Consider the following 27,899-nt stretch of genomic DNA (forward strand, 5'->3'; position numbering starts at 1 on the left):
TCTTGTGTCTCGCTCATCGGTCCCCTCTTTCCCCTCTCCACGCCTGGCAAGGAAAAGTGCCCTTTACAATAATTTGAATTGGGCTGGTGGTAGGGAGGCTGTCCGTTGATGAATCTGGAGTGAAACTGGGGAGGAATATGTGCCAGGATTAGTTTGAAGTTCGACTGGGTGCAGAGGGTGTATGAGAGGATCCTAAAGTGCGTATGGTGGAAAAGTGAGTGGGGTGAGTGAGGTTGGGGAGAGACCAGAGGAAACCCCACAAAACCCATTTGGGCAGACGTGTCAGAGATCGTGGGAATTTCTTGGCCCCTCTGCAGTGTGAGATTACATCTGGGGACACCAGAAGTCTTGTTTTCATAGCTTTGCCTCCTTCTCTGGGATAGAACTCTATAAGTCCTGAGCTATTATGACACTTTCCCTCCCAGGAAAGAAGCACAGGTTCCTCCTCCAAGTTCCTCCAGAAGACAGTCTGGAATGCACTCTGTTTCTCTCTCTCTCCATTTCCTGGGCTGGTCCCTACATCAACCCCTGGGCCTAAGCCCTGGGGGCCCTAACACCTGGGTGGTTGAGTCAGCACTGCAGGAATGGGCTTCAGTAGGAAACCTAATGATTCAGGACCTCAAGAATGGCGTTGGACAAGCCACCAAACCAGCTGTCTGGGCCTCCGCCCCCTCTTGAGGTGGCAACAAGGAACTCAGCTCCGTCACGGGGCACCCAAATTACCTGCCCTTGCAAATTCCAGACCTTCAGCTGCCCTCTGCTGGGTCAGCCCTGATGCTTCTGGCTGGGGCGGGGGTGGGGGGGGGGCGCTGGCAAAACTGGATCAGAAGTTGGTGGAGAGGGTTTCAAGAGGATGAATCAGTAAACATAATGGAGCTTCAAGAACCACACTTTCCTACTGTAAAAGCTCCCAAAACCATCTCATATCCAAAAGAACCCCCTCCTCTCTCTTCAGTTCTCTCCTGTCCTCAGTTTCCCCCGACCCGACTGCCATGTCAGTCTCCCCTCTTCCCTTCTTTAGTACCGTCATAACAACAAAACATGCACACATTTTTCTTTTCTTTTTGGTTTCAAAGTGTTTCTCTGCTGATCATTCTGTGTGTGTGTATGTAGGGAGGAGAGAGAAGTTTTGTTTTGTTTTGAGATTAGGTATTAAGAAACCAAAGATGTACAGTATTGTCCTGGCCCCATAGCTCTAGCATCTTTAATAGGATTCTTTTTGCCTTTGCTTTGGCTGCTGCTCTCTGGCCTCGGCTTTAAATCCCCTGGAGGTCTGAAGGTGGGACTGTGGGGATCTCCTTCCGACCTCTGCAGCTCCTGCCTGGCCAGGTGTGGAGGTGGAGCCCTAAGAGGTTTGGCCGCAGGTTGCCCTGGAAGGGGTGTGAGTGGTTGGACTGGTGCCTGCGAGTTGGGACGCCTGAGGCCGCCCCCACTGAGTCATGAGCTGTTGTTGTCAGCCGTCCTAGTTGTCAAAGTCCCCGCTCAGCAACGCAGCCCTCTGCGGAGACGGCAGCAGCTCCCATCCTTCTGAGCTTTCAGGAGAAGCCGCTGGCCTGATGGTGAGGCGAATGGGCTTGGGGGGGACCAGGGGGCGGTTGGGGCGGTGGGGAGACCTGGGGCCTGGATCTGTGCCCCTCCTCCCCACGCCACTGCCTCCTCTTCCTCCTCCTCCCTGTCGGGGACCTGGGGCCGGGAGGGTCTCCTTCTTCTCTCTGTCCCCTGTCCCTCCCACAAGAAGGGCCCCTTCCTCAGCTTCTCCTTCAGCCTCGGGGCTCCCCTGCCCAGCGGTGCAGGCCCCAGGGGCTTCTCAGCCTTGCCACAGTGCCCTCCCCACCCCAGCCACACCCCCAGTGCAGCCCCAGCCCTTGATGACACCCGTCTCTGCTCCCCCTCTCTGGGGTTCCCACTCTGCCCCTCCCCCGGCCTCGGGGACTCCCCCTCCCCCACGCCGATGCCCCCAGGACTCTCCTGGGCTGCGGATAGGCCCTCTGATCCCCGAGCAGGATTATGAGCAGCTGGAGGATGGTGACCCCGAGGGGTCCCAAGATTCACCCCTCCATGGGGAGGAGCAGCAGCCCCTGCTTCATGTGCCGGAAGGGCTCCGAGGTGAGCGGGTGGGTGTGGGGCTGGGGAGGCCCTGGAGGCTCTAGGGTTGCCCACCCCCTCCCCCCAACCCCGCCCCTGGCTGGGCCTCTGGCAGCAGCTTGAGGGCATGGAGTCAGGTGAGTGCCACGCCCCAATGCTCTCCCTTTTGTGCCCAGGCTCCTGGCACCACATCCAGAACCTGGACAGCTTCTTCACCAAGATATCCTTTCTGTGCGCAGCCTGGCAGAAGGGGCACGGCAGGCAGGGGGATGGGTGCTGTGGGCTGGGGACTTGGTGGGAATCAGGAGGCATCCTCAGGAAAAGCCCATCAGGCTTCAGGCTGACTTCTTGACTTGCGGCCACATCTACAGCTACCACCAGAGGAATGGCTTTACCTGTATCCTGCTGGAGGATGTCTTCCAGCTGGGGTGAGATGTGCCCAGGGGCCCAGCAGGAGGGGCTAACCGACTCGGTGGGCCTGGGGCCTGGGGCCTGGGGCAGGAGCCCACTCAGCCTTCAGGCTTGAGCACTGCTCTTCCTCTCGTCCCAGACAATTCATTTTCATCGTCACCTTCACAACCTTCCTCCTTCGTTGCGTGGATTACAGTGTTCTCTTTGCCAACCAACTGAGTAACCGAACACGACCTGAGCCACTCCATAGCAAAGTGACCTTGTCGGACGCTGTCCTACCCTCCTCCCAGTGTGCCCAGCGGTGAGTGAAAGCCAGCGGGGGCAGGGGCTGGGGGAGACCAACACAAAGCCTCCCCTCCTTTTGTTCCTTGGTCTAGATCATCCATTCTCCGAGGTTGTGGTTTGAAGACACCTTTAATCCACTTAATGTTGGTGGAGCATACACCTTTAATACACTTAATGTTTGTTGAGAACCAACTCCCAGGGGCTTTTGTTCTGAGCATCCTATCTGCATTTACCTTGTTAGACGTCAAAGCCAAGAACGGCTTTAAAATCTATGAATGTAGGAACACACATCCCGTCTGTGAACATGATGTCACATAGACTCTGGAAAAGTCTACTGGATACTCTTGGGAGAATGAGAATGAAAATGGCAGAAAACCTGAATATTAGCTGAAAAGTTCTGACCTTGCAGACACAAGAGTCAGGGGACCTCTAGGACCCACACTCTGAGAATCGCTGGTCTGGAAGGGCCCCCTCTCCCTGACCTCCATCGTTCCTCAAGACTGGTCTCCCTTGCTATGGGGCCCTACTTTGTCTCTGCTGTCTGTCTCGCCTCACACAGGATCTGCTCCAGCCCCCTCCTGGTCTTCCTGCTGATCCTGGCTGCTGCCTTCTGGCTGTTCCAGCTGCTTCGCTCGGTCTGCAACCTCTTCAGCTACTGGGACATCCAGGTGTTTTACAGGGAGGCCCTGCACATCCCCCCGGTGAGTTGGATGAGCGTGTCTGTGGAGGGGTGCCATGTCGGGTGGGTGGGGGGCAGAGGATAGGGAGGAGTGGCGGGCTGTGCGGACAGGAGGAGCCCCTGCAAAGAGGGCAGAAGACCTTTGTGACACACCTACCTAGGCTTAGCCCCAAATAACGCTAGGAAGTGGAGTACCACCCGTTAGAACCTGAGGTCCTTACTGTTGTGGCTCTTAGTTGATGCAGATAGTTATGGAAGATATGTACAGCCACGTGCCTGTGGTCCAGATGATGGGGATTTAGAGGGGTGGTTTTACAGAGCAGGAAGGACTGAGACCTGGCTGGGAAGGATAGGAGGTGAGATGGTGTTCCAGGCCCCATGAAGGAAAGGGGTGGAGGGGGGGAGCAGTGAGCATCTCCGGCAGCGATGAGGAGACTGACCTACCAGCTTGCCACTGAGTGTTCAGGCCCCTGTCCGGGGGGCCCACCCCCCTTTCTGGCTTCTCTTTGCAGGAAGCTACTTCGTGGGCCCCTTCACTGTTCCTGGCCACACTTCGCTCTCCCCTCCTCCTCTTGGTCTCACTCCATCTGCCTCTGTACTTAATTCTTTCTCTAAGGCACAGCACAAAGGCTACCTTCAGCAGTCAACTTCCCTTGCTCCCCTCAGAAGTCCAGAACCCTGCCCTCCAGTGCAGCAAAGGGGAGAGGTCCTCCGAAAGCCCCCTTGAGTAGGGGAGCCCGAGCCACAGCAGAGGGCTGGGGACAGACGCAGGGAACGTCGGGAGCTGGACCACTGCTCCTCCAGGAAGGCATCTGACCCCTTCTCTTTCTTCTTCCTTCTTTCTTCTCTTCTCTGCTTCCTTTCAGAGGTAGGGGAGACCCTGGGATGGACTGGAGAGGCTGGCCTGGAGGGACGTGACTAAGCTGGGCTGGGGAAGCTGGGTGAAACTGGGCTAAAATGAGTTTTGCAGCTGAGCAGCAAGTGAGATCTGACGGCCTCCCCCTGCCCCAGATGGGGATGTGGCCACTGCCTTAGGAAGATAAATCTGATGGAGGGGATGAGGGTGGGGGTGGGGTCTCCAAGCATGCCGAGGTAAAAGCTTGTGCGGCTTCTGCGCCCGGCTGGCTGGCACCCTAGGAAGGAGAAAGAGTGATCGCCTTGTTACCTCCAGCTGTGGTGTGCCTTGTGCCTGTAGGGCTGCCAGGACGGGGAGGGGGCGTGTCTGGAAGATCTGCTTGGAAGGGGCCGAGCTCATATACCTATGGAGTTTAGCTTATGGCGCGGGGGGTGGGGGTGGGGGGTCCCTGGCGAGCACGTGACTCCTGGCCCAGGAGGGGCAAGGGCCTGGGAAGGTGCCCAGACCGAGGATGAGGTGCCCCTGGTAGGTGGCAAAGAGAGGAGGGCGAAGGGGCGGCCGTGAAAGGCGGTGGGTTTCCGGCGGGAGGGCCCGGGTGAGGCCGGCGGGGAGGGCACGCCGGGATGCCGCTCTGGCCACGCGGAGGGTGGGCATCGCGATGGAGAGGGGTCGGGGGCGCTGGCTTCAGCTGTCGGCTCTCCGCAGGAGGAGCTCAGCTCGGTGCCCTGGGCAGAGGTGCAGTCTCGCCTCCTGGCGCTGCAGAGGAGCGGGGGGCTGTGCGTGCAGCCGAGGCCGCTGACGGAGCTGGATGTCCACCACCGCATACTGCGCTACACCAACTACCAGGTGGCGCTGGCCAACAAGGGGCTGCTGCCTGCCCGCGCCGCGCTGCCCTGGGGCGGCGGCGCGGCCTTCCTCAGCCGCGGCCTGGCGCTCAACGTCGACCTGCTGCTCTTCCGCGGGCCCTTCTCGCTCTTCCGCGGCGGCTGGGAGCTGCCGGACTCCTACAAGCGCGGCGACCGGCGCGCCGCCCTGGCCGCGCGCTGGCGGCGCACGGTGTTACTGCTGGCGGCCGCGAACCTGGCGCTGAGCCCGCTGGTGCTGGCCTGGCAGGTGCTGCAAGCCTTCTACAGCCACGCCGAGCTGCTGCGGCGCGAGCCCGGCGCGCTGGGGACTCGCCGCTGGTCCCGCCTGGCCCGCCTGCAGCTGCGCCACTTCAACGAGCTGCCGCACGAGCTGCGCGCGCGCCTGGCCCGCGCCTACCGCCCGGCCGCCGCCTTCCTGCGCGCCGCCGCGCCCCCCGCGCCCCTGCTGGCGCTGCTGGCCCGCCAGCTCGTCTTCTTCGCCGGCGCGCCCTTAGCTGCGCTGCTCGTGCTCACCGTGTACGACGAGGACGTGCTCGCCGTGGAGCACGTGCTCACCGCCATGACCGCGCTCGGGATCGCGGCCACCGTGGCCAGGTGCGATGGCAGAGAGCCGGGAAGGGGGCCCTTTTCCTCGGTCCTGGGTCGGAGCCTCCGCGCACCCCTCCCTCTCCCCACCCCGCTAGTGTACCCCCACCCCACCCCCGCACATCCTCTGAACCGCAGGCCCCCTTCTTTCCCCACCCCGATCCCGCCCTCTAGGTCTTTCATTCCGGATGAGCAAGGCCAAGGCCGTTCGCCGCAGCTCTTGCTGCAGGCGGCCTTGGCCCACATGCACTACCTTCCCGAGGAGACCGGCCCTGCCGGCAGGACCAGCTCTTACAGGCAGATGGCGCGGCTGTTGCAATACCGAGCTGTGAGGGTCACGCCGGAAGCGGCGCTGCGGGGCATTTTGGCTGCCCGCCGGGGTCTGGGGGTGGGCCCCCGGAGTGACGGGGTTGGAGGTTGCCCTCAGCAAGCCCTTCTCGGCCTCGGGCCTGCTTTCTCCAGGTCTCCCTGGTGGAGGAGCTCCTGTCCCCTGTCCTCACCCCCTTGTTTCTGATCTTCTGGTTTCGGCCCCGAGCCTTGGAGATTATCGACTTCTTTCGGCACTTTACTGTGGATGTGGCTGGGGTCGGCGACATCTGCTCCTTTGCCCTTATGGACGTGAAGCGGCACGGCCACCCGCAGGTGAGAGCCTGTCCCCGGAGGTGCTGGGTAGGTAGGTTGGGTAGGCGTTGGCTTGCCTCACTGGAAGCAGAACTGGGTTCCACCCCCACCTTCACTGCTTGGCACCTGCAACCTCGAGCTCCTCACGTCACTTTCCTGAGCCCTCATTTCTCAAATGCCGGCAATGACTAGCCAGTGCTTGGGGCTCTTAGGAGGGTCACGTGAGATGACAGGTGGAGAGCCCTAAGAGGGTGCCCAGCACCATCACACACCAGTAAATGGGAGCACAGACCACCGGAGAGAAACGGCTCGGTCAGTGGATGGGACTGGGGTACAGATGGGTTTCCTGACCAAGGCTGTCAGGCCAGTAGTGGTAGCCAGTGTGCATGGGCCGGCAAAACACTAAGCCCATGTCCTACGCTAGCGCTGGGTCTGGACCCGGGTCCTGCCCTCCGGCTGTGTTTTTTTTGGTTGATCTTGAACTCATCCCCTTGTGGCCTCCATCCTTTCGCCCTGGGTTAGTGTTTCCTGTCCTGCCTACCCCACGAGGCCCCCACCACAGCTATCCAAGTGGAGTTGGCTGGAGTTCCCTGGTGGCCTAGTGGTCAGGCTTCAGCGCTTTCACTACCAGGGCCCCCGGTTCAATCCCTGGCCGGGGATCTGAGATCCTGCAAGCTGTACTGCACGATCTTGGCAGCACGTGAAGGGCCATCGTTCCTTTTAGTGGCTCTCCGAGGGACAGACCGAGGCCTCACTGTCTCAGCGCGCTGAGGATGGGAAGACGGAACTCTCCTTGATGAGGTTCTCCCTGGTTCACCCACAATGGCGCCCCCCAGGCCACAGCTCCAAGTTCCTGGGACACCTGCGAGGCCGGGTGCAGCAAGACGCAGCCTCCTGGGGCGCCAGCTCGCTGCGCAGCCCCCCTGCCCCCGGGACCCTCGGCAACTCTCCCTCCCCTCTGGTGAGTCGGAGCCGGGCCTGCCCGTCTGCTCCCCCGTCCCCACCACCCTCGGCCTCACCCCTTTATTAGCCTGCTCGCTGGTGCCGTCTGCTCTCCTGCCTTCCCAGACCTCCTCCCTCTCCTCTGTCCTCTCTCCGGACCCTCTCTCCTCTCGCTCCCAGCCGGAGGCCTTCCTGGCCAACCTCTTGGTGCAGCCCCTCCGGCCGCCTCAAGACCTCAGCCCCACAGCCCCCTGCCCGGCCGCAGCCACGGCCAGCCTCCTGGCCTCCCTTTCCCGAATTACCCAGGACTCAAGGTGAGGGGTGGGGGCCTGAGATGCCGGGAACAAGGGGTGGGGCTGATCCTCCAGGAGAAGGGGCACTGGAGTGGGGGGTGATGTGGAAGGGGAGTTGAAGCCAGGCTCTCCCTGGGGGATTGTGCGTGTCTTCATGGCGCCCTCTGTTCTAGCTGTGTGTCCCCGGGAGGCACTGGGGGCCAGAAGCTGGCCCAGCTCCCAGAGCTTGCATCTGCTGAGATGAGTCTCCATGCCATCTACCTGCACCAGGTGAGCAGAGGGGGTGCCAAAAAGAGACGGGGAGGGAGGAGGCAGCTGAACAAAGGGGAGAGTGTGGAGGGGGCTGGAGTGTAAGGAGTTTAGTCAACAGGAGCTGGGGGAGGAGGTGTCGACAGCCTCTGCACCTGGCCTGGGGCTGAGCCTCACACCGGGACAGGAGGGAGGCCTCTCATCTTCTCCCTTCCTAGCTCCATCAGCAGCAGCAGCAGCAGGAACTGTGGGGCGAGGCCTCAGCCTCCCCGCTGTCCCGGGCCTGGCCCAGCCCCCCACAGACCCTCTCTCCAGATGAGGAGAAGCCATGCTGGTCCAGTGATGGTGAGGCGGTTAGGGTGTGCAGGGGACAGACGCTGGGGAGCTGCGGCCATCATGGTATTTCCCAACTCATGGTCTTTCTCACCAGGCTCCAGTCCCGCCTCGAGCCCCAGACAGCAGTGGAGTGCCCAGAGGACCCAGAGTTCGTTTCCTGGAGGGTTCCAGGAGCCCACAGACACCCAGAAGGAGCCTGGCCAGGCTACTAGCACTGACTGAGTGGGCTCCTCGGGGGTCAGTATCGTCTCACGGGGCTGGAGGAATGGGTAGGATATTGGGTGGTGTCAGACTTGGAGGGGCGGGAAGAGTGGTGGCAATTTGGGGTGACGGGGGGTTCATCTCTGGAACCTGAACCCCTGGACTGCCTGCCAAGAGCTTTTCCTCCCCCAGGCTCCCTGGCTTCTCCAGTCACAGGAGATCGGGCGAGGTGGAGTGGAAAGGCACGCCAAGCCCTCTTTCAAGACCCCCACGAGTGCTTAGTTGGGCAGGACTTGGGAGTCATTGACGAACTCGCCCAGAGCACAGAGGAACGGTAGGAGAGGAGCTTCCCAAGGCCTCAGGAAACACGTCTTGGAGACAGTCCCCACGTGGAGGGGCTAAGGGACAACTGTCGGTCCTGGAGTGGTGGCCCGGGGAGAAGTTACCAAGTGACCTCATGCTGGTGGGCAGGGCCAAGGTAGAGGCCAAGCTACACATCAGGGAGCGATGGGGGACGGGACCTGAAAGGCAGTAGGTGCTCAGGTTCATCTGGCCCTTAGGTTCCCATGGGACTGGTGGAAGGGCATGGGGACTGTGAGCGGAAAAGACTAGAGGGGCCTGATGTGTTTGGAGTTCACGGCGGTGTGACGTCTGAGAAAGTGGCTGTGGCTCCTCTTGCTGTGGGGAACCAGCAGTCAAGTTTGCTCACGGCTGTGCTGCTCATCTTTGTGACCTTAGCCCTGGACTCCCCATGCCTGGCAGCCAGGGCTGTCCCTGCTTCTCGTCAAGAGCAGGGAAGCCACACTGGAGAACTGCCTGCTCTTGGCTGGAAACCAAGTTTCTCCAGGGCAGGAGTCAGAGAGGAGCCTGTGGGACAGGACTCCTCCATCCAAGAGTTACCACCCCCACACCTTGTGCACAAGTTAAAAGACAAAGCTTGTCATTATTCTGTAACTGTAATTGACAGCACTGGCTTAGGCATCTTAGTAGGTCTCCTAACTTCTGGTCCAGTCTCTTATGGTAAATCTTCAATAATAAATATTTGAATGATTTAGAGATCAGGTTTCAAGATAAGATACTTCCGGAGAGAGGCGAGGGGAATCTAAAATTCACCTAAACACCAAAGGGCTGACTGTAGGCTCTGGAATACCGCTGCTGGGAGGGGTCTTCCAGATGGACTTAGGGTGGGGAAACAGACCTAGAGATGAGAGGATGAGATAGTACAGGGAATCCAACAGTCTCTGGGAAGTCACCTTGGGAGGGGAGGGAGAGGTGGCCGGTCCCGGTAAAGGCCAACAGGACAGCGGTAGAGCCATAGTGGAATGACAGCCCCTCTCTCCGGGAACTGCAGTGGGAAGCAAAGGGGTCTCAGGGGCCGGGGGTGTCTGGGCCGGGCGGGTCGAAGGCCCAGGGCACCGCGCCCCGCAGATGCCGCTCCTGCAGGGAAAAGCTCTGGGTACGTATACGGCTTGTCACCTCCTGGGTGCGCAGCGTGAGGCCGAAAATGTCCTCGTGATAGCGTTGCTGATCCTGGGAGGGAAAGAGCGCGAAGGATCAAAACCCCGGTGGAAGTGTGGAGCGGAAGTCGGCCCGGCCCCCGTCTGGCCCTGCCCCTGCCCGGACATGGCCCCGCCCCCGCCCCTCCGTACCCGCAGCACGCCGATGACGTCGCCCGCCTCGTCCAGCTCCATGTCGCCCTCTGTCGCCAAGATGCGCTGCACCGTCTGCAGGACGCTGGTTGCCATAGTGACATCGCCGCAGACAAACATGTGGCCCCGCTCGAGGCACAGCACGCGGTGCACCTCGGCAGCCAGCTCGGTTCTCAGGATGTCCTGTACGTAGGTCTGAAGGGGAGGCGGGATTAGGGGCGGACCCCTGCGGGGCCCGCGGAGTAAGGGCAGACCCCAGGGGAGCGAGGGGGGGCGGGCGGGTCTTGGGCGCCAAGAGATGCCCCGGGTGCCAGGTGGGGCCCAGGTGCGCGGGGCTGGGGTCTGGAGAGACGGAGCGGAGGCAGGAGCGGGGCTTGGGCGAGGGTGAGTGGGACCCAAAGGGAGCCCAACGAGTCGATCGGAGTGGGCCGGGCCGGCCTGGGTCTCAGAGCCCAGCTGGAGCGCACGGCGGTTCTTCCTCCCTCCCTAGCTTCGGGTTACCCCAGCACCCTCAGGGTCCCGCACCTTGGGGCTGTCAGGTTCCCGGGAGAAGGCGGTGAGGACGCGGCCAAACACCCCGCGCTCCTGGGCGTCCTGCACCTCGTCGCGGTAGAGATGGTCGAGTTGGGAGCAGCGGCAGCCGAACACCAGGGTCATGGGGGCGGGCTGCAGCCCTGCGGGCATCACTGTGGCTTGAGAGCGCCCCCAAGCCCTCCTGGGGGACCCAGCTCCGGAGACACCTCCCACTGGCTTCCCTCACTCAGGCCGACAGCCCACCTTTTCCTGCAGAAACCACCACTCTCCACTCTTTGGCCTCTAGGAGAGGGATGTTTTCACAGAGAAGCCCAAGGTCACAGGAGGTGGTGACTTCCCTCTGGCGGGATGGCCAGTGGTGACACTGCTACAGCAGGGCCTTCTGACTCAGAATCCGTGCCCTTGGGACCATGTAACCCTGAGGCCTGAGACAACCAGCCGTCCCTGCTCGGACCCCACGTTCTCCCACACCTTCAGCTTCTGCACTCTGCGCCTTCCTCTTAGTCACGAGCCCCCTTTCTTTTGATTGGCCAGCTCCCCTGGGCACCCAGCGCCCAATCTGAACACCCGTCAGCTTCCTGGGATCTCAGACACACTTCATTGACCTCTGACACAGTCCAGAGTCCACCTGGGGCGTTTCCATCTTCTGAGTTCCAGCCCTGTCTTCTCCAGGCTTCCAGGTTCCCTTTTTCCTTAATTCAATCCAACGCTACTTTGTGCTAGGCACTAGGAAGCCAGACCAACAGGGCACTGCTCTTGTCTCTAGGGGGTTCCCCCCACCCCCCGGTCTAATAAACTTCACCTTTGGAGACCTGTTTCTTGCCCTGTTTCCTGCCTTTCAGCGCCCTGCCCCTTGGTCCACCTAAATTGTGTGACTCCCTCCTGCCTTCCAGTCATTCCCTTGGGCCCCAGCCTCACCTTTGCTCTCAATGTCATGCAGCCTCTCCTGCCAAAATCCCCGGAAGGGGGCGATGCCAGTGCCAGGGCCCACGAGGATGCAGGGCACGTAGGGGTCAGGCGGCAGCCGGAAGGAGGGAGCCCTGGCCAAGACACCCTCCGTCAGGCCCCCTTTGTCCCCCCAGACCCCCCACTCTTACCAACCTTGGCAGGGTGGAGAGGAGAACTTAACCTGTTTGGGTCTAGCTTATAGTGAGCATGGTGTGTTTAGTAAAAGAACTTTCCATATTGGCAGAGACTGTCTGGACCTGTAGTTTCTGGAGGTTGCGTCAAAGGAAGTAAAGCTCAAGTTTGAACTGAAGAACGTTTTGATGTCTCAGTTTAGGAGATATAGAAAGCATGGGGAAGGGAAGGGCAGACAGCCTTTTGGTTCATAATGGGTTCACTGAGTGTATTTGAAACCACAGCCTCAATATCGGCATTTGGTATGTGTTCACTAGATGGGCAGTTTATTTGTAATTTGGCCTGCTGGATGGGTTCGGGTCACTGGGCCTGGCTGTTGCATCCTGGGAACTCTTGCTTGTGCCGCCTTAGGCCTCCAGCTCCTGGGTGCTGGATGGGGCAAGACTTCTGGACACAGCAGGGATGGAAGGGTGTCCTGAGATCCTTCCCTTTCCCTTGAGTCCTTAGTGACATTATGGTGAGCTAACTAGTTCTCCCCAGACTAAAGGCGGGTGGAGCACAGTTCCCAGGTGCCTGCCTGCCAACATCCGAGGGACCCCAGGGATGTAGGGAGGGACACGGTACACCTTCTAAAAGGGACGGCCTGCTGGGGTAGGATCCCAGCCTGTTCCTGGGAGCTGCAGCTTCAAGGTAGGACCTGAAGTCCGAATCAGTGAGAGGCCCAAAGCTAAGCCAGAGTTGTGAAGTGAGTAGCTTAACGGGATGCCCCTTCCTGGTTGGGTTAGGTGGGGCCTGCCTGCTCTCACTCACAGGCTCCACCAAGGCTTCTCCCCTTCCCCCTGTGCAGCCGGCCTGTCCATCTGTCCTCAGCCGTCCGCGTGGCGCTCTGTCCATCCCAGCTTGGACAGACGCCCTCCTCTTCCCCGTGCCCTCCCGTGCGCCCACCGCTCCCCCCGCCCCCCCGCAGTGCTCACTCACCCCCTGATGAAGCAGGGCACGGGGTCTCCAGTCTTGAGCTGGCTCAGCCATGTGGAGCAGACCCCGTAGTGTAGGGGGCCCAGCCCATCTAGGGGGTGGGGAGGAGGGAGAGGGCCACCGGTGAGGGACCCGCACCCCCGCACCCTGCCCCGGGGGTCACTGCGGGGTCCCGGCCCCGTCCCCCCTCCCCTGCCTCACCTTGGGTCCTGTACGCCAGCACGGCCACTGTGAGGTGGACCTCTCCGGGGTGGGCGTTGGGGGCCGAGCTGACAGAGTAGTACCGGGGCTGCAGCAGGGGCAGCTGGGTGAGGAGCAGCGGGGCGGGCAGCGCCACGGACGGGAACTGCTCCAGCACCTCCAGCAGCGTGGGGCAGCGGAACCACTTCCACTCCTCGTAGCGCCGGGGGTCCTGGCGGGGTGGGGGGCAGCAGTGAGCTTGGCACCTGCCTCCTGTCAACTTCCCTTCCTGACCCCTCCTGAGCTGAGCCTCCTGGTAGGGGGGCTTCTTGCTCCTCAGTTGGGGCCACAAACATTTCTCCAGCACCTTCCGCGTGCCTCTTTAAGGCCAGAGAATTCAGAGATGAATAGGAACTCCAGAGTTGGGGGCAGACTTTCGCTGGAAGTCCCCCTCCCCGCAGCTCATCCTGTGTCAAGGGCCCCTGCTGCCCCACCGGGGGCAGGGGTTGGGGTGGGGGTGGGGGGCTCCCGACCTGACTGAGGGTCTCAAGCTCCTGCTGCTCGCTGGGTTCTTCGGCCAGGGTGCTGAGCAGTCGGAGAAGCCGGGGGCTGGGTGGGGAGGTGATGTCCAGGAAGAAGGTGAGAGCCTGGCGCAGCGTGCACGGGGGCAGCCGTGGGTCCCGCACCCAGCTGGGAGGAGGGCCGCCTGGGGGTGTGGGGGGCACGAAGAGACGCTCAGAGGATGGGGGCCACGCTGGGCCCGCCTTGTCCGGGGCGACGGATGCTTCTCTGGGGAGGACGTGGGGACTGACCACACCTTATGGTGTCATTGGACGGCTGGCCCTTGGACAGTGGTGGTGGGCCTGTCTGGGTAGTCCTTGTGTGTATATTCGAGGGCCCTGCTGGATTGGGTTGGTCTGGTTGTGTGTATGTGTGTGTGTGTTCGAGGGCCCTGCTGGATTGGGTTGGTCTGGGCCCCTGCCACTCCCCCACTCATCTTATTGTAACTCCAGGCCCGGGGGCAGCAGAAGGCAGAGCAGGCTAGACAGCTGGGGATGGGGACGGGCCCAGAGGGAGGGGTGGCCTTTTGTGGGGGCTCGGGGGGGGTTCTGACAAAGGAGCTTCAATCCATGGAGATAGCACAGTGGCTGCGAGTGGGGGCTGCAGCAGCCTTCCATCGGGTCCTGACCCTGAGGGGACCCTGGGGCCAGAGGGATGGAGCGGCCCTCGCTGGCCCCCCACCCCCCGCTCCCTAGACGGCCCCTCACCTGGGCTGCCTTTCTCCAGCTGCTCCACAGCCACAGACTCGGTGGGCGGTGGCGGGTCCTCCACGCGGCTCAGCAGCGCCTCCACCAGGCCCGGCCGGTTGGGCGGGCAGATGCCTATGTGGTCCCCCGGCTGGTACTGCAGCCCCTCCTGGCCTGCAGTGTCCAGGCGCACCAGGATGGTGGCCCGGCTGGGGTGGGGAGAGGGGGAAGTTACAGGAGGGCTGGGGGCGAGGAGGCGGGTGCTGGGGTCTGGGGAAGCGGGGGTGGGGGGTGCTGGGGTCTGGGGAAGCGGGGATGGGGGGTGCTGGGGTCTGGGGAAGCGGGGGTGGGTGGTGGGGGTTGGGGGTGCTGGGGTCTGGGGAAGCGAGGGTGGGTGGGTGGGGGTTGGGGGTGCTGGGGTCTGGGGAAGCAGGGGTGGGTGGGTGGGGGTTGGGGGTGGCCCTCCTCACGTGGACTTGCTGCTTTGCAGATTTTCCACCGAGAGGACTGTGGCCTGAAACATCTTCCGTCTGTGCACGTGGATCAGGCCTGAGGAGTGAGGGGGTGGGGAGGGGAGCAGATGAGACTGAACCCGAGCCAGGGACTCAGGCCTGGCCCCCGAGTCAGTGGGTCCTGGGCCCCGCCGGAGCCCAGAGGGCCAGCAGGGTTGGGGTGACATCAGGCCCCACCTGGCAGCAGCTGGAGGCCCTCGGCCTGGGCGCTCAGCCGGTACCTCTGGCGTTTCCAGCTCCGTTTGGGGCTGAAGATGTCCTGGGCAGCAGCCTTGGCCTCCTCCCCAACGCAGAACGTCTCGCAGGAGGCCTGGGGGTGAGGAGGTGAGTGTTGAGGACCAGCCGGAGCAGCAGGGAGCTCAGACGAGCTGGGCTGATGAAGGGCTCGTTGGATCCTTGCCACCTCCCCGAAACAGAGGCTGACGGCACCTTGTCCTTCAGCCCACTTGGTGCCGCTGTGCTGGCTACTATTTTGCATGTATTTGTGTCACACCCACTCAGTAGTTAACCTGGTGAGTGTTAATCTCATGTTACAAGAGGCACAGAACTCCTTGCACACAGTAAGTAGCCCTCAGCGAGGGCATCTGTGTGTTCAGACCCAAGGTCACAGTCTGATTCCTAGACTGAAAGTGAAAGAAAGTGAAGTTGCTCAGTCGTGTCTGACCCTCTGCGACCCCATGGACTGGAGCCTACCAGGCTTCTCCCAGGCTCCTCCTGCCATTGGGTTTTCCAGGCAACGATACTGGAGTGGGTTGCCATTTCCTTCTCCAGGGGATCTTCCTGACCCAGGGATCGAACCCAGATCTCCCACTTTGTAGGCAGCCGCTTTACCATCTGAGCCACCGGGGAAGCCCAGGGATTCCTAGACTAACAGCTTGCAAGCCTCCGTTTCCCAGTCTTTACACACCTCCTTAGAGTCTGCTGCAGATGAAATGAGAAGCTTAAGTAAAGCCCTTAAGTGGTCCTGGAATGGGCGCAGAATGGGAGGGGTCTCTGGCTGGTCTGCACCGCACACCAGGGGCTGCAGGGGGGCGGGGCCTGGGGCAGGACCCTGGGAGGGTGTGTATCCTATTTGTTTCTGCTCAGGCGCAAGCCTGGCAAACCACTTAGCCTGTCCCTTAGCGTGAAACCTACGGCTCATCCAGGATTGGCTGCCGCCTCCCCTCCCACCCGTATCGCCAGTCCTGTTAATCTTTCTTTTGTGTGTGTAATGTCTTATATCTCTTCCTTCCTTCCTTGGCCCCCTCCCTTCCTTCCTACCCCGCTCTGCTCCCACCCTGGTCAGCTCAGAGCCTTCCTGCTTCTGTCTGGATGCCCCTCCCGTCAGCCCTGTGTTTCTAAGCACTGTCCGCCAGCCTCATGCCTGCTCCCCGCCTTCTCTCCTCGCGCTCCCAGCTTCCTGTCGCTTCCTTTTGTCTGGATTCTTTACTCCTGTTTTCCATTCCCTCTTCTCCTCTCCAGCGAGGGCTTCCCTGGTGGCTCAGATGGTAAAGAATCTGCCTGCAATGCAGGAGACCTGGGTTCCATCCCCGGGTCAGGAAGATCCCCTGGAGAAGGGAATGGCTACCCACTCTTGAATTCTTGCCTGGGAAATCCCATGGAGAGAGGAGCCTGGCGGGCTCCAGTCCATGGGGTTGCAAAGAGTCAGACACGACTGAGCGACTAACACTCTACTCCCCAGCAAAGCCTCCATCTGTGCTGGCTGGCCCTCCCTACCCCTCCTCCTGTGGAGCCCTCCTCCTCGGCCATCAGTCCAGGCCTGCTGAGCTCAACCTTGGGAACCCTGGTGGGGCCAGCAGTGTCCTGAGCCGTGTCAGGACTGGGAGAAGGAACCCCCCGCCCCCAGCTCCAGGAGTGGTCCCCAGACCAGGCAGAGCTGCTCTGGAGGAAGTCCAGGCTGAGAAAGTCCCGCCTTGTTCTCCCCTAGCCCAGGAACCCCCTCCGGCCCAGGCACCATCCCAAGCCTGTCTGGCCCCTGACTTCCTGTAGTTTCGCAGCTTCAGCCCTTGCCTCTGTCTTCCCTTTTCCCTTCATCCTGCCGTGCATCCTCTCCCCTGCACCCTCTCCCCTGCACCCATCCGGGAGAGGGAGCGACCTGTGCCTCTGTGCCTGCCCAAGGCAGCCGCCTGCCTGCTGGGGCCCTGGCTGCTGCTTCCGGCGCCGTCAGGGCCATGTCTATCATTACTACTCAGGACTCAGCCAGAAGGTCTGGCTGTGCAGTGGGGTGAAATATAAGGGTGGATTTTGGAGGAGCTGGAAGGGGCCGGAGAACCCAAAGAGTCAGGGCATCGGTGAGGCCCCAGCCTCCTCCATGTGGCAGGTCTGGGGGTGGATGGAAGGAGTCAGCATTGGAGTTGGAGGGGTGGCAGGAGTGGGGGAGCTCACCTGGAATGCCGCCTTTGCCCAACCACGGAAGGCCTCTTCCTGGCCGCAGAGCTCATCGCCCTGGCCCAGCTGCAGCAGCCGCTCCCCTCCAAGCTCTTCCAGCCGGGTGTCCACCGCTCGCGCGAAGGCGCAGAAGTGGGGGTACGCCCGGGAGCCCAGTCCGAACACACAGAACCTGGGGTACCGGGAGCCGTCAGGGCAGATCCCCTCGTCCTCGCCCCTGGTGCCCAGGCAGCTCGCCGCCCCCCACCCCCCCGCAACCAGCAGAGCCCCCCTCGCCGAGGCCCCCCGGACCTGAGGGTCCCCAGGGCCCCCGCGCTGTCTGTGTTGCTGGACTCCTTTCTCTTCCGCCGCCAGGAGGACACCAGCGGGTCTGAGCAGGAGACGCTGTTGAAGCGGATCTTGTAACTCCTGCAGGAGATGAGGGGACAAGGGTGTCACAGGGGAGGAGACCCATCTGGGCCTGAACACCGCCCGGGGGCAGCTTCAGGGGCTCTGCCTCCATGGTGCTGGGTGGGGGGCGGCTTGGTTTCCTGGCTAAGGGTCCATGTCCAAGGGTCCCTGAGCCCTAGGCCCCGCCTCCCCTCCTCTCTCTGCAGGAGACGGGCCCCTCAGAGTCCCAGGACTGAAAGTGGGTGCGTCACAAGCAAGAGGGTGTCCTGAGGCTGCGGCGAGGTGGGGGGGCTCAGGCCTGCGCTCAGCTTCCTCCAGCTTGTTGGGAGGCTGACTTGCAGCCCAGAGCCCTCTTTCCTTTTGTGTCTCCAAATGCCTCCCTTCCTCCCCCTTCCCTCACTCCTCCTCCCTTCCGCCCCACCCCAACCCCCGCCCCGCTCACTTGTGCTGTTCCGGCCGTGGGGAGCTGTTGTAGGGCCCCGACATCTCCATCAGGGCAGCTGCAAAACTCTGGTGAGGGCAAGTGTTAGCATCGTGATTAGTTTTGTTTTATTTCAGACTTACGCTCATACTGCACTGGAGCAGTCCCTGTTACCATTAGTTATGATTTTAATTTTTAACTTGTTTTGAACAAAAACAAAAAGAGGTATGGGCTTTTGGAAAACATTACAGAAGTGTGTCAAGTAATAAAACAGAAACCCTACCCTTCTCTTCCCTCCAGTCTCATCCATCAGAGCAGGTGTACCACGGACAGCTGTTACACTTTCTAGCCCCTTTTTCATTGTGCTTAATATATGTCTGTATTTAAAGTTTATTTATTTATTTGGCCATGCCATGCAGTTTGTGGGATCTTAATTCCTCAACCAGGGGTTGAACCTAGGGTCCCCCAAGGTGAAGGCACCGTGTCCTAACCACTGGACTGCCAGGGAAGTCCCTAGTTTTCCTTTTGAGTGAAAATGGGACCATATTATGCTTACCTGCTTTTTGCCAATAACCTATCATGGGTGTCCTTCATGTCCACACACCAACACTGACCTCAGTCTTTTAAATGACGACCCAGCACCCCATCATTTGTAGGTACCATTACGTATGAGATCTCCCTCTGACAGGGACATCTGGATGGTCTACGAACAATGCTCAAACACTCATGTGTGCCTGCTTCCTTCTCTGCATATTTCAGGAGGGTAGTCCTTGGACGTGGACTTTCTGAGCCAGGATTTGAAAACTCAATGGGTCATCAGATTGTCCTCCAGGATCCTGTCCACGCTGGAGGTGACCACTCCGTAATGTTTCAGCCAATTTGATAGGTGGAAAACAGCTCTCAGTCTCCCTGTATTGTCCTGAACACTAGCGGCGCTAACACCTTCTAGAAAGCTAAGCCGTTATCACGTGCTGCCAAGGAAACAGCTTAGAACTACACATGCCAACCTTTGCACAGGAAAAAACAAACCACAGCAAGGCCATAACATCCCGGGATTCGCTGCAGATGCATTTAGGTGGTGGGTCTACAAGTTCTCCACAATTAACATGCGCTACTTTAATTTTATTTTCTGAACATTATCTTGAAGTATAATGTACCCACAGAAAAGCACCCATGTTATAAAACGCCCAGCTTTATAGCTTTTCACAAACTGAACCTACCTGTGTAGTCAGCATCCCATCAAGAAACGTCACCAGCGTCCTAGACGTCACCAGGTCCCCACCTCCTGCCCTGGGGTCACCACCCGCTCTCCTGATTAAAACACCAGAGATGTGTCCTCCCTGTTTCTAAACTTGGTACAAAGTGAGTCTGATGGTCTGATTCTTCGTGTCTGGCTTCTTTCCCACTCGTATGTGATGTCTGAGATCATCTGTTTCGTTGTGTGTGGTTGTAATTTGTTCACCCTCGTTGCTGCGTTGTGTTTGAATAGACCACGATGTATTTTTCCCATTTATGACTGAGAGTCATTTGAATTGTTTCCAGTGCGGGGATACCATGAGGAGGCTGCTATTAATATTCTTGTTCATGTCGTTAGTAAATATATGCCATTTTCTATGGGGCAGATTCCTAGGTTTCCTCCATTAGAAAAAGAATTTGAGGTAAAAATGTACATACGTTGAAATGCACGGAATTTAAGGGTGCAGTTCAAATTGGTTTGGCCATTGGGCAGTTTCAAAGTTAGACATAGGTCTACCCAGTGACCCAACAGTTTCACTCCTAGGTATTTATCCAAGATAAATGAAAACATAAGGCCACAAAAGCCTCGTACAAAACTGTTCATAATAGCTTTATCCACAATACCAAGCGCTGGAAAACAGCCCAGGTGTCTGTCAGCAGGGGAGCAGAGAAATAAACTGTTCACGCCCCCGAGGTGGACAGGAATGAACCACTGAATCGTCCAGCAGCGAGATAAGCCTCCCAAGTGGGGTGGGTGAAAGAAGCTAGACACCGCGTGCCCCCCTTCCGTGACCTTCTAACGCAGGCGACAGGAATCAGGACGGGGGTCGCCTTTGGTGGGGAGACTGGGAAGTGGATTGACTCGAGGAGTTGACTAGGGGCCTTTCTAAGTGCTGGTAATGTTCTCTGTCTCAATAGGATCGTGGGTCCCACGGATGCAAACATGACTCTCACTCTAGAAACAGCTGGTGAGTGTGTTTTCCTTTAGAAGCGAGGTTGGACGCAGGACCGAAGGGGCAGCGTGGTGGGGGAGAAGCCCTCTGGGCGTCCTGCTCTAGGGGACTTGAGGTGTAAGTGGGAAGACGTCTAAAAGCAGAAGCAGACAAGAGCTCCAGAAAGGAGTGCAGCTGGAGGCTGCCGCGACCGGGAAGCAGGGAAGGCGAGGGCTAACAGTCAGTCATCTGGCCCGTGGGACTCTACTCCAGTTGGTTTCTTTCAAGATCCGTTCAGAAAGTGAGGTTACCTAATTTCTGTTAGCATCCGAGCAGTGGTCTTTTCTTTTGTTAAGAAAGGAAGAAAAGACAAAAAGCTGAGATCTCACTTTAGCTGCCGCCTTTCCCATCTGTCAATGCCTGACCAGTCAGGAAGTGCCTCCCAAGTGTGAAACGCTTGCTCTGATAGTGGAAGGGACTCGGACTCAGGCTGCTGCCCAGCCGCACTCAGTTTTGAGTCTCCCTTATTGCCAGGTGCCCCCTTCCCTGGCAGGCCTCACCTCTCCATTCTCCGGGGGATCGCCATTCCCAAAGGTGCTGGTCACCACCAGCACCAGCGCCTCGTGCTCCAGGGACACCACGTCATACTCATCCATGCACAGGACCTGCAGGCAGGGAGAAGATGGAGTCCTGGGGACCCAGGCCCACTGCCCCGGTCTGTTTCACTCTAGTCCTCCTTGCAGGGCGAGGCTCAGGCCCTCACCTGATCCCTGAGTCCCTGAGGGTCCCGGACTCTTCGTGGGCCCTGACTGTGACCCTCTCCCGTCCTCCAGCGTGTGAATGAGGATAGGGCCAGGACACCCCACCACCACCACCACTTCTTTTCAGACCCTTGCCTGCTGGGCTCAGCCCTACCCGGGGATCGAAGGCCTTCCGGAAGAGCCTCCCCAGCTGCTGAGCGTAGCTCTGGGCCCGGCCGGTCTCAGAGGCGTACAGGATGGTTGCTTTCACTCGCTTGGCCATCAGGGTGCCCATGAGTGAGGCAGAGATCTTCACCGCGCTGTGGGCGAGGAGGGGATGAAGGGGGTCCCAGGCGCACAGAGCCAAGGGCCTCCCCATAAGAGCAGGGTCTTGGTGGGTTTGCAGGGGTGGTGTGCCCAGACCACTGATGGGGGTGGGGCGGTCCCCTGGGGTGTGGGGGAAGGGCAGCCCCCCACCCGGCGGGGGGAGGCACCTACTTGGCCACTTCCTTAAAGGTCTTCTTCCTGGTGATGCCGGCGCCCTTGGTCGCGCTCCCTTTCCAGGGGTCTGGCTGTAGGGGGATGAGGAGGGGCGGGAGTGATCGGGGAGAGGAGAGAAGAAAGGGAGGTCGGAGGCCCCTGGAGGAGTGGGCAGGAGCCCGTGGAGGGTGGGGTGGGTACCTGGTAGCGGAAGGCAGGGGACAGGATGTAGTTGACCATCTCCTGGTGGAAGACGGGCGTGAGGCTGCCTGAGATGGGGGGCACGATCCAGGCCCAGTCGGCGGGGCAGCCCCCCCTGGCCTTCTGCTCGTTGTCCAGGTGCTTCATGAAGGACACCGTGGCGGCGTGGTGGTCCACGATGGTCACCTTGGCGAGCTGGGGAGAGGGAGGGAAAGGGTGGGGCCAGGCTGAGGCCCAGCCCACAGACCCGCACTTCGGCCACTCACCCCAAACCTAACATGCACGGCCTTCCCGGAGCCAGTGTCACCCCTGCCTGGGGCACACGTGGTCCTGCTACCAAGTCAGCGGCAGAAGCAGCAGCTCTGAGCTCCGACGTCTGTGTGCCCACCTTGTCCCCAGCCCACACATCAAGATAGCCGAAGCTCTTGAGATCCCGCGGAAGTCCTCGGCAAACCCTAGTTTCCTCAAATTATAATACTCGATCCTAGAATTAGAGTTTGCAGAATCCAGTGGGTCCCCTAAAGTGCGAAGCCCGGAAGGCCCCTGGGGACCACAATTACCAGGCATGCGCCAGTCGGCTGGGTTCCTGTACTGGGACCAGCGGCCTAGGTGCTCAGAGCCCACCATCTAAGTGCCTCCCTCTCTTCCAGTCCCACTCCTGGCTCGTCGGGGCCTGTGTACCTGAAAGCTGTGCAGCACAGCCAGGTTGATCTCCACGGCTGCCTTGTCCTTCCACAGGGACGAGGTGGTCCGCGTGTCGAGGTCCATGCAGACGGCCACATCCTGGGGGCAGGGGTGCCCGGCATTGGTTGGGATGGAGGTGGGGGAGGGTGGGCAGAGAACAGCTCTGTCTCTAACTCATGAGGGGAGGGAGTGTGGGTGCGTGGGTGGCCATCCGGAGGCCCGCCTGCTTCACTGGGGGCTGATTCATGTGCCTGCCTGCAAAGGCACCTCAGGGCAGAAAGGGACCCTGGCGCCAGTGACTTGTCGGCCCCATTGATTTCTCATCTCTAAAATGGGTTTTAACATGTTTTGCGTCAAAATACCCTTTGAGAGAGCTTCCCAGGCGGCACTAGTGGTAAAGAATCTGCCTGCCAATGCAGGAGACGTAAGAGATGCGGGTTCATTCCCTGGGTCAGGAAGATCCCCCGGAGAAGGGCATGGCAATCCACTTCAGTATTCTTGCCTGGAGAATGCCATGGACAGAGGAGGCTGGTGGGCTACAGTCCACGGGGTCACAATAATCAGACATGACTGAGCGACTTAGGACACATGATGCACACTTGTGCTTTGAGAAACTGATGAAAGCTCCAGCCCCCATCCCCCGAAAAATAACTACATCTTCACACGTGGGAACCCCCTTTGCCCTGACCTTCGGTTCTAGTTCAGCAGGCAGGCTGGACCTGGCGTGTTCAGATTTCTCCCTGTCACTGACATCCGGTACATCCCCCCTAACCCCCGCCACACTGGTCCTCACCTCCAGGATATTGTAGCGGTGAGGGTCACACAGGTTCCGCGTGCCAATCTCCGTGCTCATGTACCAGCCGCTGAAGGGGGCCGCGGAGAACTCCAGACCCCCGATTTCCAGCAGCATGTTGGACACGGCCGGGAGGGCATACCATCGCAGGCCCAGGGCCGCGAACCACTCCAGTCTGGGGGCATCAGGGCGTGGGATCAGCCTCTGCAGAGCCTTACCCGCCTGGCCACCCCACCTCCACCTGCCCCAGCCCCTCTGTGCTCACGTGGGGTGCTCCAGGGGCACTTCAAGGACCAGCTCGGGGGGCAGAACAAAGAGCTCTGGAGCCTCGTCTGGGGCCTGGAGCAGCAGGGGCAGCACGTCGAAGCGGCCGTTTCCGGGGGTCCAGCCGTGCTGGATGCAGAGCTGGGGGGAGAGGGGCAGGAGCGGGGTCTCGGGGGCCGAGCCTTGCAGTCTGCTCAGGGGCCCCCTTCCTCCTTCGCCTCAGTGAGGTCTCCTCCCCCTGCTACGCTGACCGCTCTTCCATTGGACCCTTCTGCCTCCTCCCAGAGTCCTCACTGGCTGGCTTTCCCATCTCCTCTCCCCGTGCCCACCTCCGTGGTCTCCACGTTGGCGGGTCTCCCTTCTCCTCTCCCTGTGCCCACCCCCACGGTCTCCATGTTGGCCGGGTCCCCCTTCTCCTCTCCCCGTGCCCACCTCCATGATCTCCTCGTTGGCCGGGTCCCCCCTTCTCCTCTCTCTGTGCCCACCTCCATGGTCTCCACATTGGCGGGTCCCCCCTTTTCCTCTCCCCATGCCCTCCTCCGTGATCTCCATGTTGGCAGGTCCCCCCTTCTCTTCTCCCTGTGCCCACCTCCGTGATCTCCTCGTTTGCTGGGTCCCCCTTCTCCTCTCCCTGTGCCCACCTCCGTGATCTCCACGTTGGCTGGGTCCCCACGCACAGAGCCATCCTGCTGTCTGTAGCCTGCGTAGCGCACCAGCTGGCTGTTCCAGATCCGGAAGTCTCCGCGGCCCGGGGCGCGCTGCGGGAACACTGTGATGGCCGAGCTGATAGGGGACGACGAGAGCTGGTTAGGGCCCGGGTCCATGGCTCGCGCTGGGGCAGGGTGGGGTCTCGAGCCGACAGGGAGGGAGGCACTCACCGAAGGTTGCCGCGGTTGGTGGCGTACTTGATGTGGTTGCAGATGTAGGTGAACATCTCCTGTGCTGAGCTGCAGTCCCGGGCATCAAACACCTGAGCCATCCCAGCAGGGAGACAGGAGGGAGGTGTGGGTCTTGAGCAGCAGCCCCAGGAGAAAGGAGGGAAGTGGGGCAGGGACTGACAACCTTACCACAGCCCTTGAAGGCTGGCGGTGCCGAGAACTGTGAACTAGGGCTCTTTCTTCTCTGGGCAGCCTCCCTGACCCTTTGGCCCCACATCGATCCTTCCTGTCCTGCACCCCACACACCCAGCATAGCCTGGCCTATTCCTTATGCTGGTGAGTATCTCCCCATCCCTGTAGGCTGACTTGGTCCCTGGTACAGAGGAGGGACCCAGTCACTGCCAAACTGATCACTGGGGAAAGGCCACCACGTGGCCGTGAGGCCACCCGGGGTGTAGGTGGCGAGAGTTCCTTGTTTCTCACGGTGCTCAAGCAAAGGCGGGTGAGCCCGTTCCATCTTCTGACCCTCCTTGGGCACACAGATGATGGGAATGGGGGTGGCTGCAGTAGGTGGCCTCCGGGGACCCTGCCCATCCTGGCATTCTGATGCTAGAAGGAGCCATCCTAATTGGGGGGTGGAAGCCCCAGAGGCTGGGAGGTCTGATTCCTGCTTCAGGGAGGAGGGGACTCGTGTTGGTGATGGCGGCAGGCCTGGGGTCAAAGGTGGGTCAAATACAAAATCTCTGATGGATTCAGAGTTGAGCCGCAGCCTCGACCAACTTCCAGGGTCGTGCCAGAGTCAGACAGGACCGTTCTGATTTTATTTGGGACTCCTTTGGGATTTACAGGGCACATGGCTTCCTTCCAAATTCTCTGGTGTCCAGTTATTGCTAAGGAGGCCAAGGTCATGGACCCAGCTCCCCCATGGGTCAGGCTGTCCCAGTAACAAGGGCGGGCTGGCTGTGAGTCATGTGGCGGGCGTGTGGAGGAGGGTGTGGGCCAGAGGCTCCGGTGGGGTGGGGGGGGTGTGTGTGCTGGGAGGGAGCAGTGTTTGGGGTGAGGAGGCTGGGATGGGCAAGTGAGGGCCTTTTCTGGAAGATTCTGTTGCTCTGACAACCACCCCCCCCACTCCACCCCTGCCCCAGGGATCACTGCTCAGCTGCCCTCACCTACACAGTGCACCCCTCTGCCCATCTGGCTGTTTCTCCCCACCCAGCCAGGGCACTGCTGTGGGTCTTAACAACCAGCCGTTGGCTCCTGGGCTGAGGGCTCTCCTAGGATGCTAGTCTCTAGGGGGAATGGGCAGGGGTCTCCGCATTACTGGGACCACCCCCCTGCCCCAGGAAGCTTTGGGAGCTTGTCACACCCCTCTTTTTTCTCTTCCACATCCCCTGGCCCCCACACTGGGTGCCTGCCGGCCGGCCACACCTGCAGCTTCCCCCACTGGATGCGGCCCACGCAGCGGGGTGCATTGCGCCAGGCCTGCTTGGCCCCGAACACCAGCTCACTCTCTCGGAGGTGGTAGGTGCCCGTGGATGCCACCTCGGCCTCCACCTCCTGAAGCCGCTCCTCGTGAGCCTGGGAGCCGCTCCTAGGCAGGAAGAGGGGAGCAGGAGGAAGTCGTAGGCAGGGGAGGACCTTTTAGGGGGGGTGCAGTGTTGGCGGGTGTTGAGCTCAGGACCCCCCCTCCCCCGTGTAGTATCAGGATGGGGGGAGGGAATGGGAGCTGCCTTGAGGGAAGTGTCACCCACTTCTTGGTCTCAGCAGGACCTGAGCCGTAGGACAAGGAGGGGCTCAGGGGAGGGTCTCACCTCTTGATGGAGCTGTAGTACTGGTTGATGAAGTCCCTGGCCTGGCTCAGCAGCTGCTCAGCGGGTGGAGGTCCCGGGGAGGGCCGGGTCTGCAGTTTCCGGGGCAACACCAGGGAGCCCAGGCAGCGCCTGGGAGTGCAGGGCCCGTCCTGGGTCGGTGGAGGAGAGCCAAGGTCAGGACCAGATCAGGGCTGATGGCGGGTTGAGGGGTATGGGGCTGGGGCCTGGAGGCAGAGTCTGGGATTCCAGGGAGGGCTGGGGGCTGTGGCTCCCAGCTAAGACTTTAGCAAACAGCCGGGAACAGCCGGGAGGTTGGGCTGGGTTAGGGCGGCTTGAGAATGAACAAAGTACCCCACCAGCGTGTCCCTCAGCCCCTCCGGTTCCTCCCGGACGGCGGGCCTCAGCCCTCTGGACCCTGACCTGGGACACAGGCAGGGCTCCAGGCCTTACCTGTTGGGACTGCGCGCACAGAGTGTCGTAGGTGATGCTCCCCAGCTCCCAGTTCTTCACGCGAGGGAACTTGGGCCCCTCCGGAGGCCGGGTCAGCGTGGGGCTGTTGGGAGCTGGGCTGGGTCACGAGAGAGAGAAGCACGGGACCCTCAAGGAGTGTCCCAGAGACCTCTCTGGCCGCGTCAGGAGCCCCGTGACTCGTTTCTTGCCACATGCTTTCTCACCTTTCCTCACAGCACCCACTACGGCTTTAGGAGGTGGGTGGTATCGCCCCCTGCCTCCCCTGGGGGTACAGATGAGCGATCTGAGGCTCAGAGGACGTCAAGATTGTCCAGGGGCTGAACTGCCCCTTCTATACCCAGGCCCACCTCACATCCACCCTGGATTCTCAGCCAGACCCGGAGCCATGGGGGCTGTGGCGCTGGGATCCCGAGGCCCTGGCGCAAGGCTGGTCCTGGTCCCCACGGCCTCCTCTGGACATCCTCCCGGAGGCTGACATGAGCCCTTGCTGGCCTGGAGGGGGATGAGCCTAAGGAAGCCCCGGTGGAGACTCCTGGCCCAGATTTCCCTCCAGTTCACGCCCCTCCTGACAGTGGCTGCAGTGTGTGTGTGAAGGGAAGCCTAACGGGCCTTATCACTTCCTCCCAGAGCCGCTGGCCCAGCCTCGAGGAGGAAGGGAGGACCTCGGGGCTCGGAGCGCCCGGTGCTCAGGGCCTCTGGCCCCTAGCCCTTCCCCGCAGAGCCACCTGCCTGGCCTGGCACCCTACCTGGTCCTTGTCCCCAGGGACCTCTGCCCTGGAGGTGGGTGGTGGGAGCAGGGTGGCCCTGCTGGGGGCCGGGGCTGCAGGCTGAGTTTTGGGGTTGATGGCCAGTGGGATGAGGGGTCTGCAGGAGGGGAAGGGGGACCTGGCTGCCCTGTGCTCTCAGTTCTTCCCAAGGCTCTCAGTCTCTCCCCCATGGCCTCAGTCCCTCACCCTCTCTCTCCCCAGCTCCTTTCCATTCCCGTTAAATCGTCACGGCTGTGTGTGAAGTCTTGCCGTAAACCAGCAACTCAGAACAACCCCGTAGGGGTAAAGGACCGCTCGGTCCATATTTGATATAAACGGAGGTTCAGAGAGGTTAAGTAAGTTGTTTCGAGTCACACAGCTCTTGGTAGCTGAGCTGCCCTCAAACCCTGGCCACTCGCACCTGCTACGCTGGCAGCCTCGCCCTCAGCTTTCACCTGCTGCTTGCTGGCCCCGATTCGGGTCTCTGGTCTGAGCCTCCTTGGTGATCTGTCTGCACCGAGAGCCTTTGGCATCTGCCACCTGGCTCTCTGGAGTGGGAAGCAGGCTCCAACCCTCCCCAGCCCAGCCTGCAGGCCTCAACGGCCGTGCCCCAACCCTGCCACCTGTGCCCCGGCCTCCGTGGCCCTCACCTGTGGTCTGGCGCGTGCGGGGTGGCGGGTGCGGGGGCCCGGCTGGGCTCAGGTGCCGGGGAGGCTGGGCCCTGCTTGCCGCATAGCCCGAGGCCCAGCCCCAGCCCCAGGCCGCAGGGGGGCCCGGGCTCCTGGCCCACACTCTTCAAGTTGCCCATGTCGCTGGGGCGGACGGGCGGCCTCCGTCTGCTCTGTGGCTCCCAGCAGAGCTTCGGGCCTTTTCCTTAG

General features: G+C 60.8%; 2 protein-coding genes across 3 annotated transcripts; one reads left to right on the top strand and one right to left on the bottom strand.

Moving 5' to 3' along the window:
* Positions 1 to 1,466: 1,466 nt before the first annotated feature.
* On the top strand, positions 1,467 to 11,407 carry ATG9B (autophagy related 9B). Of its 2 annotated transcripts, XR_003510646.1 has the most exons (16): positions 1,467 to 2,106; positions 2,262 to 2,305; positions 2,449 to 2,513; positions 2,636 to 2,797; positions 3,341 to 3,482; positions 5,022 to 5,776; positions 5,942 to 6,095; positions 6,230 to 6,409; positions 7,113 to 7,349; positions 7,511 to 7,644; positions 7,797 to 7,893; positions 8,091 to 8,217; positions 8,303 to 8,445; positions 8,602 to 8,743; positions 9,929 to 10,243; positions 10,549 to 11,407. XR_003510646.1 is itself a non-coding variant. In XM_027538597.1 (14 exons), the coding sequence occupies exons 1-13, from the start codon at positions 1,557 to 1,559 to the stop codon at positions 8,428 to 8,430; spliced, it is 2,775 nt and encodes a 924-aa protein (XP_027394398.1). In that variant the 3' UTR covers positions 8,431 to 8,445; positions 8,602 to 9,465. The 2 variants fall into 2 exon arrangements, 1 of the variants encoding a protein (XP_027394398.1); XM_027538597.1 differs by lacking the exons at positions 9,929 to 10,243; positions 10,549 to 11,407 and having other exon boundaries at positions 1,557 to 2,106; positions 8,602 to 9,465.
* On the bottom strand, positions 9,347 to 27,875 carry NOS3 (nitric oxide synthase 3). Its single transcript, XM_027538596.1, has 26 exons — positions 27,672 to 27,875; positions 26,255 to 26,372; positions 25,805 to 25,953; positions 25,422 to 25,584; positions 23,994 to 24,085; positions 23,757 to 23,898; positions 23,117 to 23,256; positions 22,852 to 23,026; positions 22,056 to 22,157; positions 21,375 to 21,569; positions 21,192 to 21,265; positions 20,869 to 21,013; positions 20,514 to 20,618; positions 17,807 to 17,874; positions 17,266 to 17,382; positions 16,972 to 17,146; positions 14,764 to 14,896; positions 14,545 to 14,623; positions 14,096 to 14,283; positions 13,361 to 13,533; positions 12,849 to 13,059; positions 12,651 to 12,738; positions 11,511 to 11,632; positions 10,584 to 10,732; positions 10,059 to 10,253; positions 9,347 to 9,939 (listed from the first exon to the last, which is right to left on the bottom strand). The coding sequence occupies exons 1-26, from the start codon at positions 27,827 to 27,829 to the stop codon at positions 9,778 to 9,780; spliced, it is 3,618 nt and encodes a 1,205-aa protein (XP_027394397.1). The 5' UTR covers positions 27,830 to 27,875; the 3' UTR covers positions 9,347 to 9,777.
* Between the last annotated feature and the right edge of the window lie 24 nt (positions 27,876 to 27,899).

Source organism: Bos indicus x Bos taurus, chromosome 4 (genome assembly GCF_003369695.1).
Source record: "Bos indicus x Bos taurus breed Angus x Brahman F1 hybrid chromosome 4, Bos_hybrid_MaternalHap_v2.0, whole genome shotgun sequence".
NCBI classification, from domain to species: Eukaryota; Metazoa; Chordata; class Mammalia; order Artiodactyla; family Bovidae; genus Bos; species Bos indicus x Bos taurus.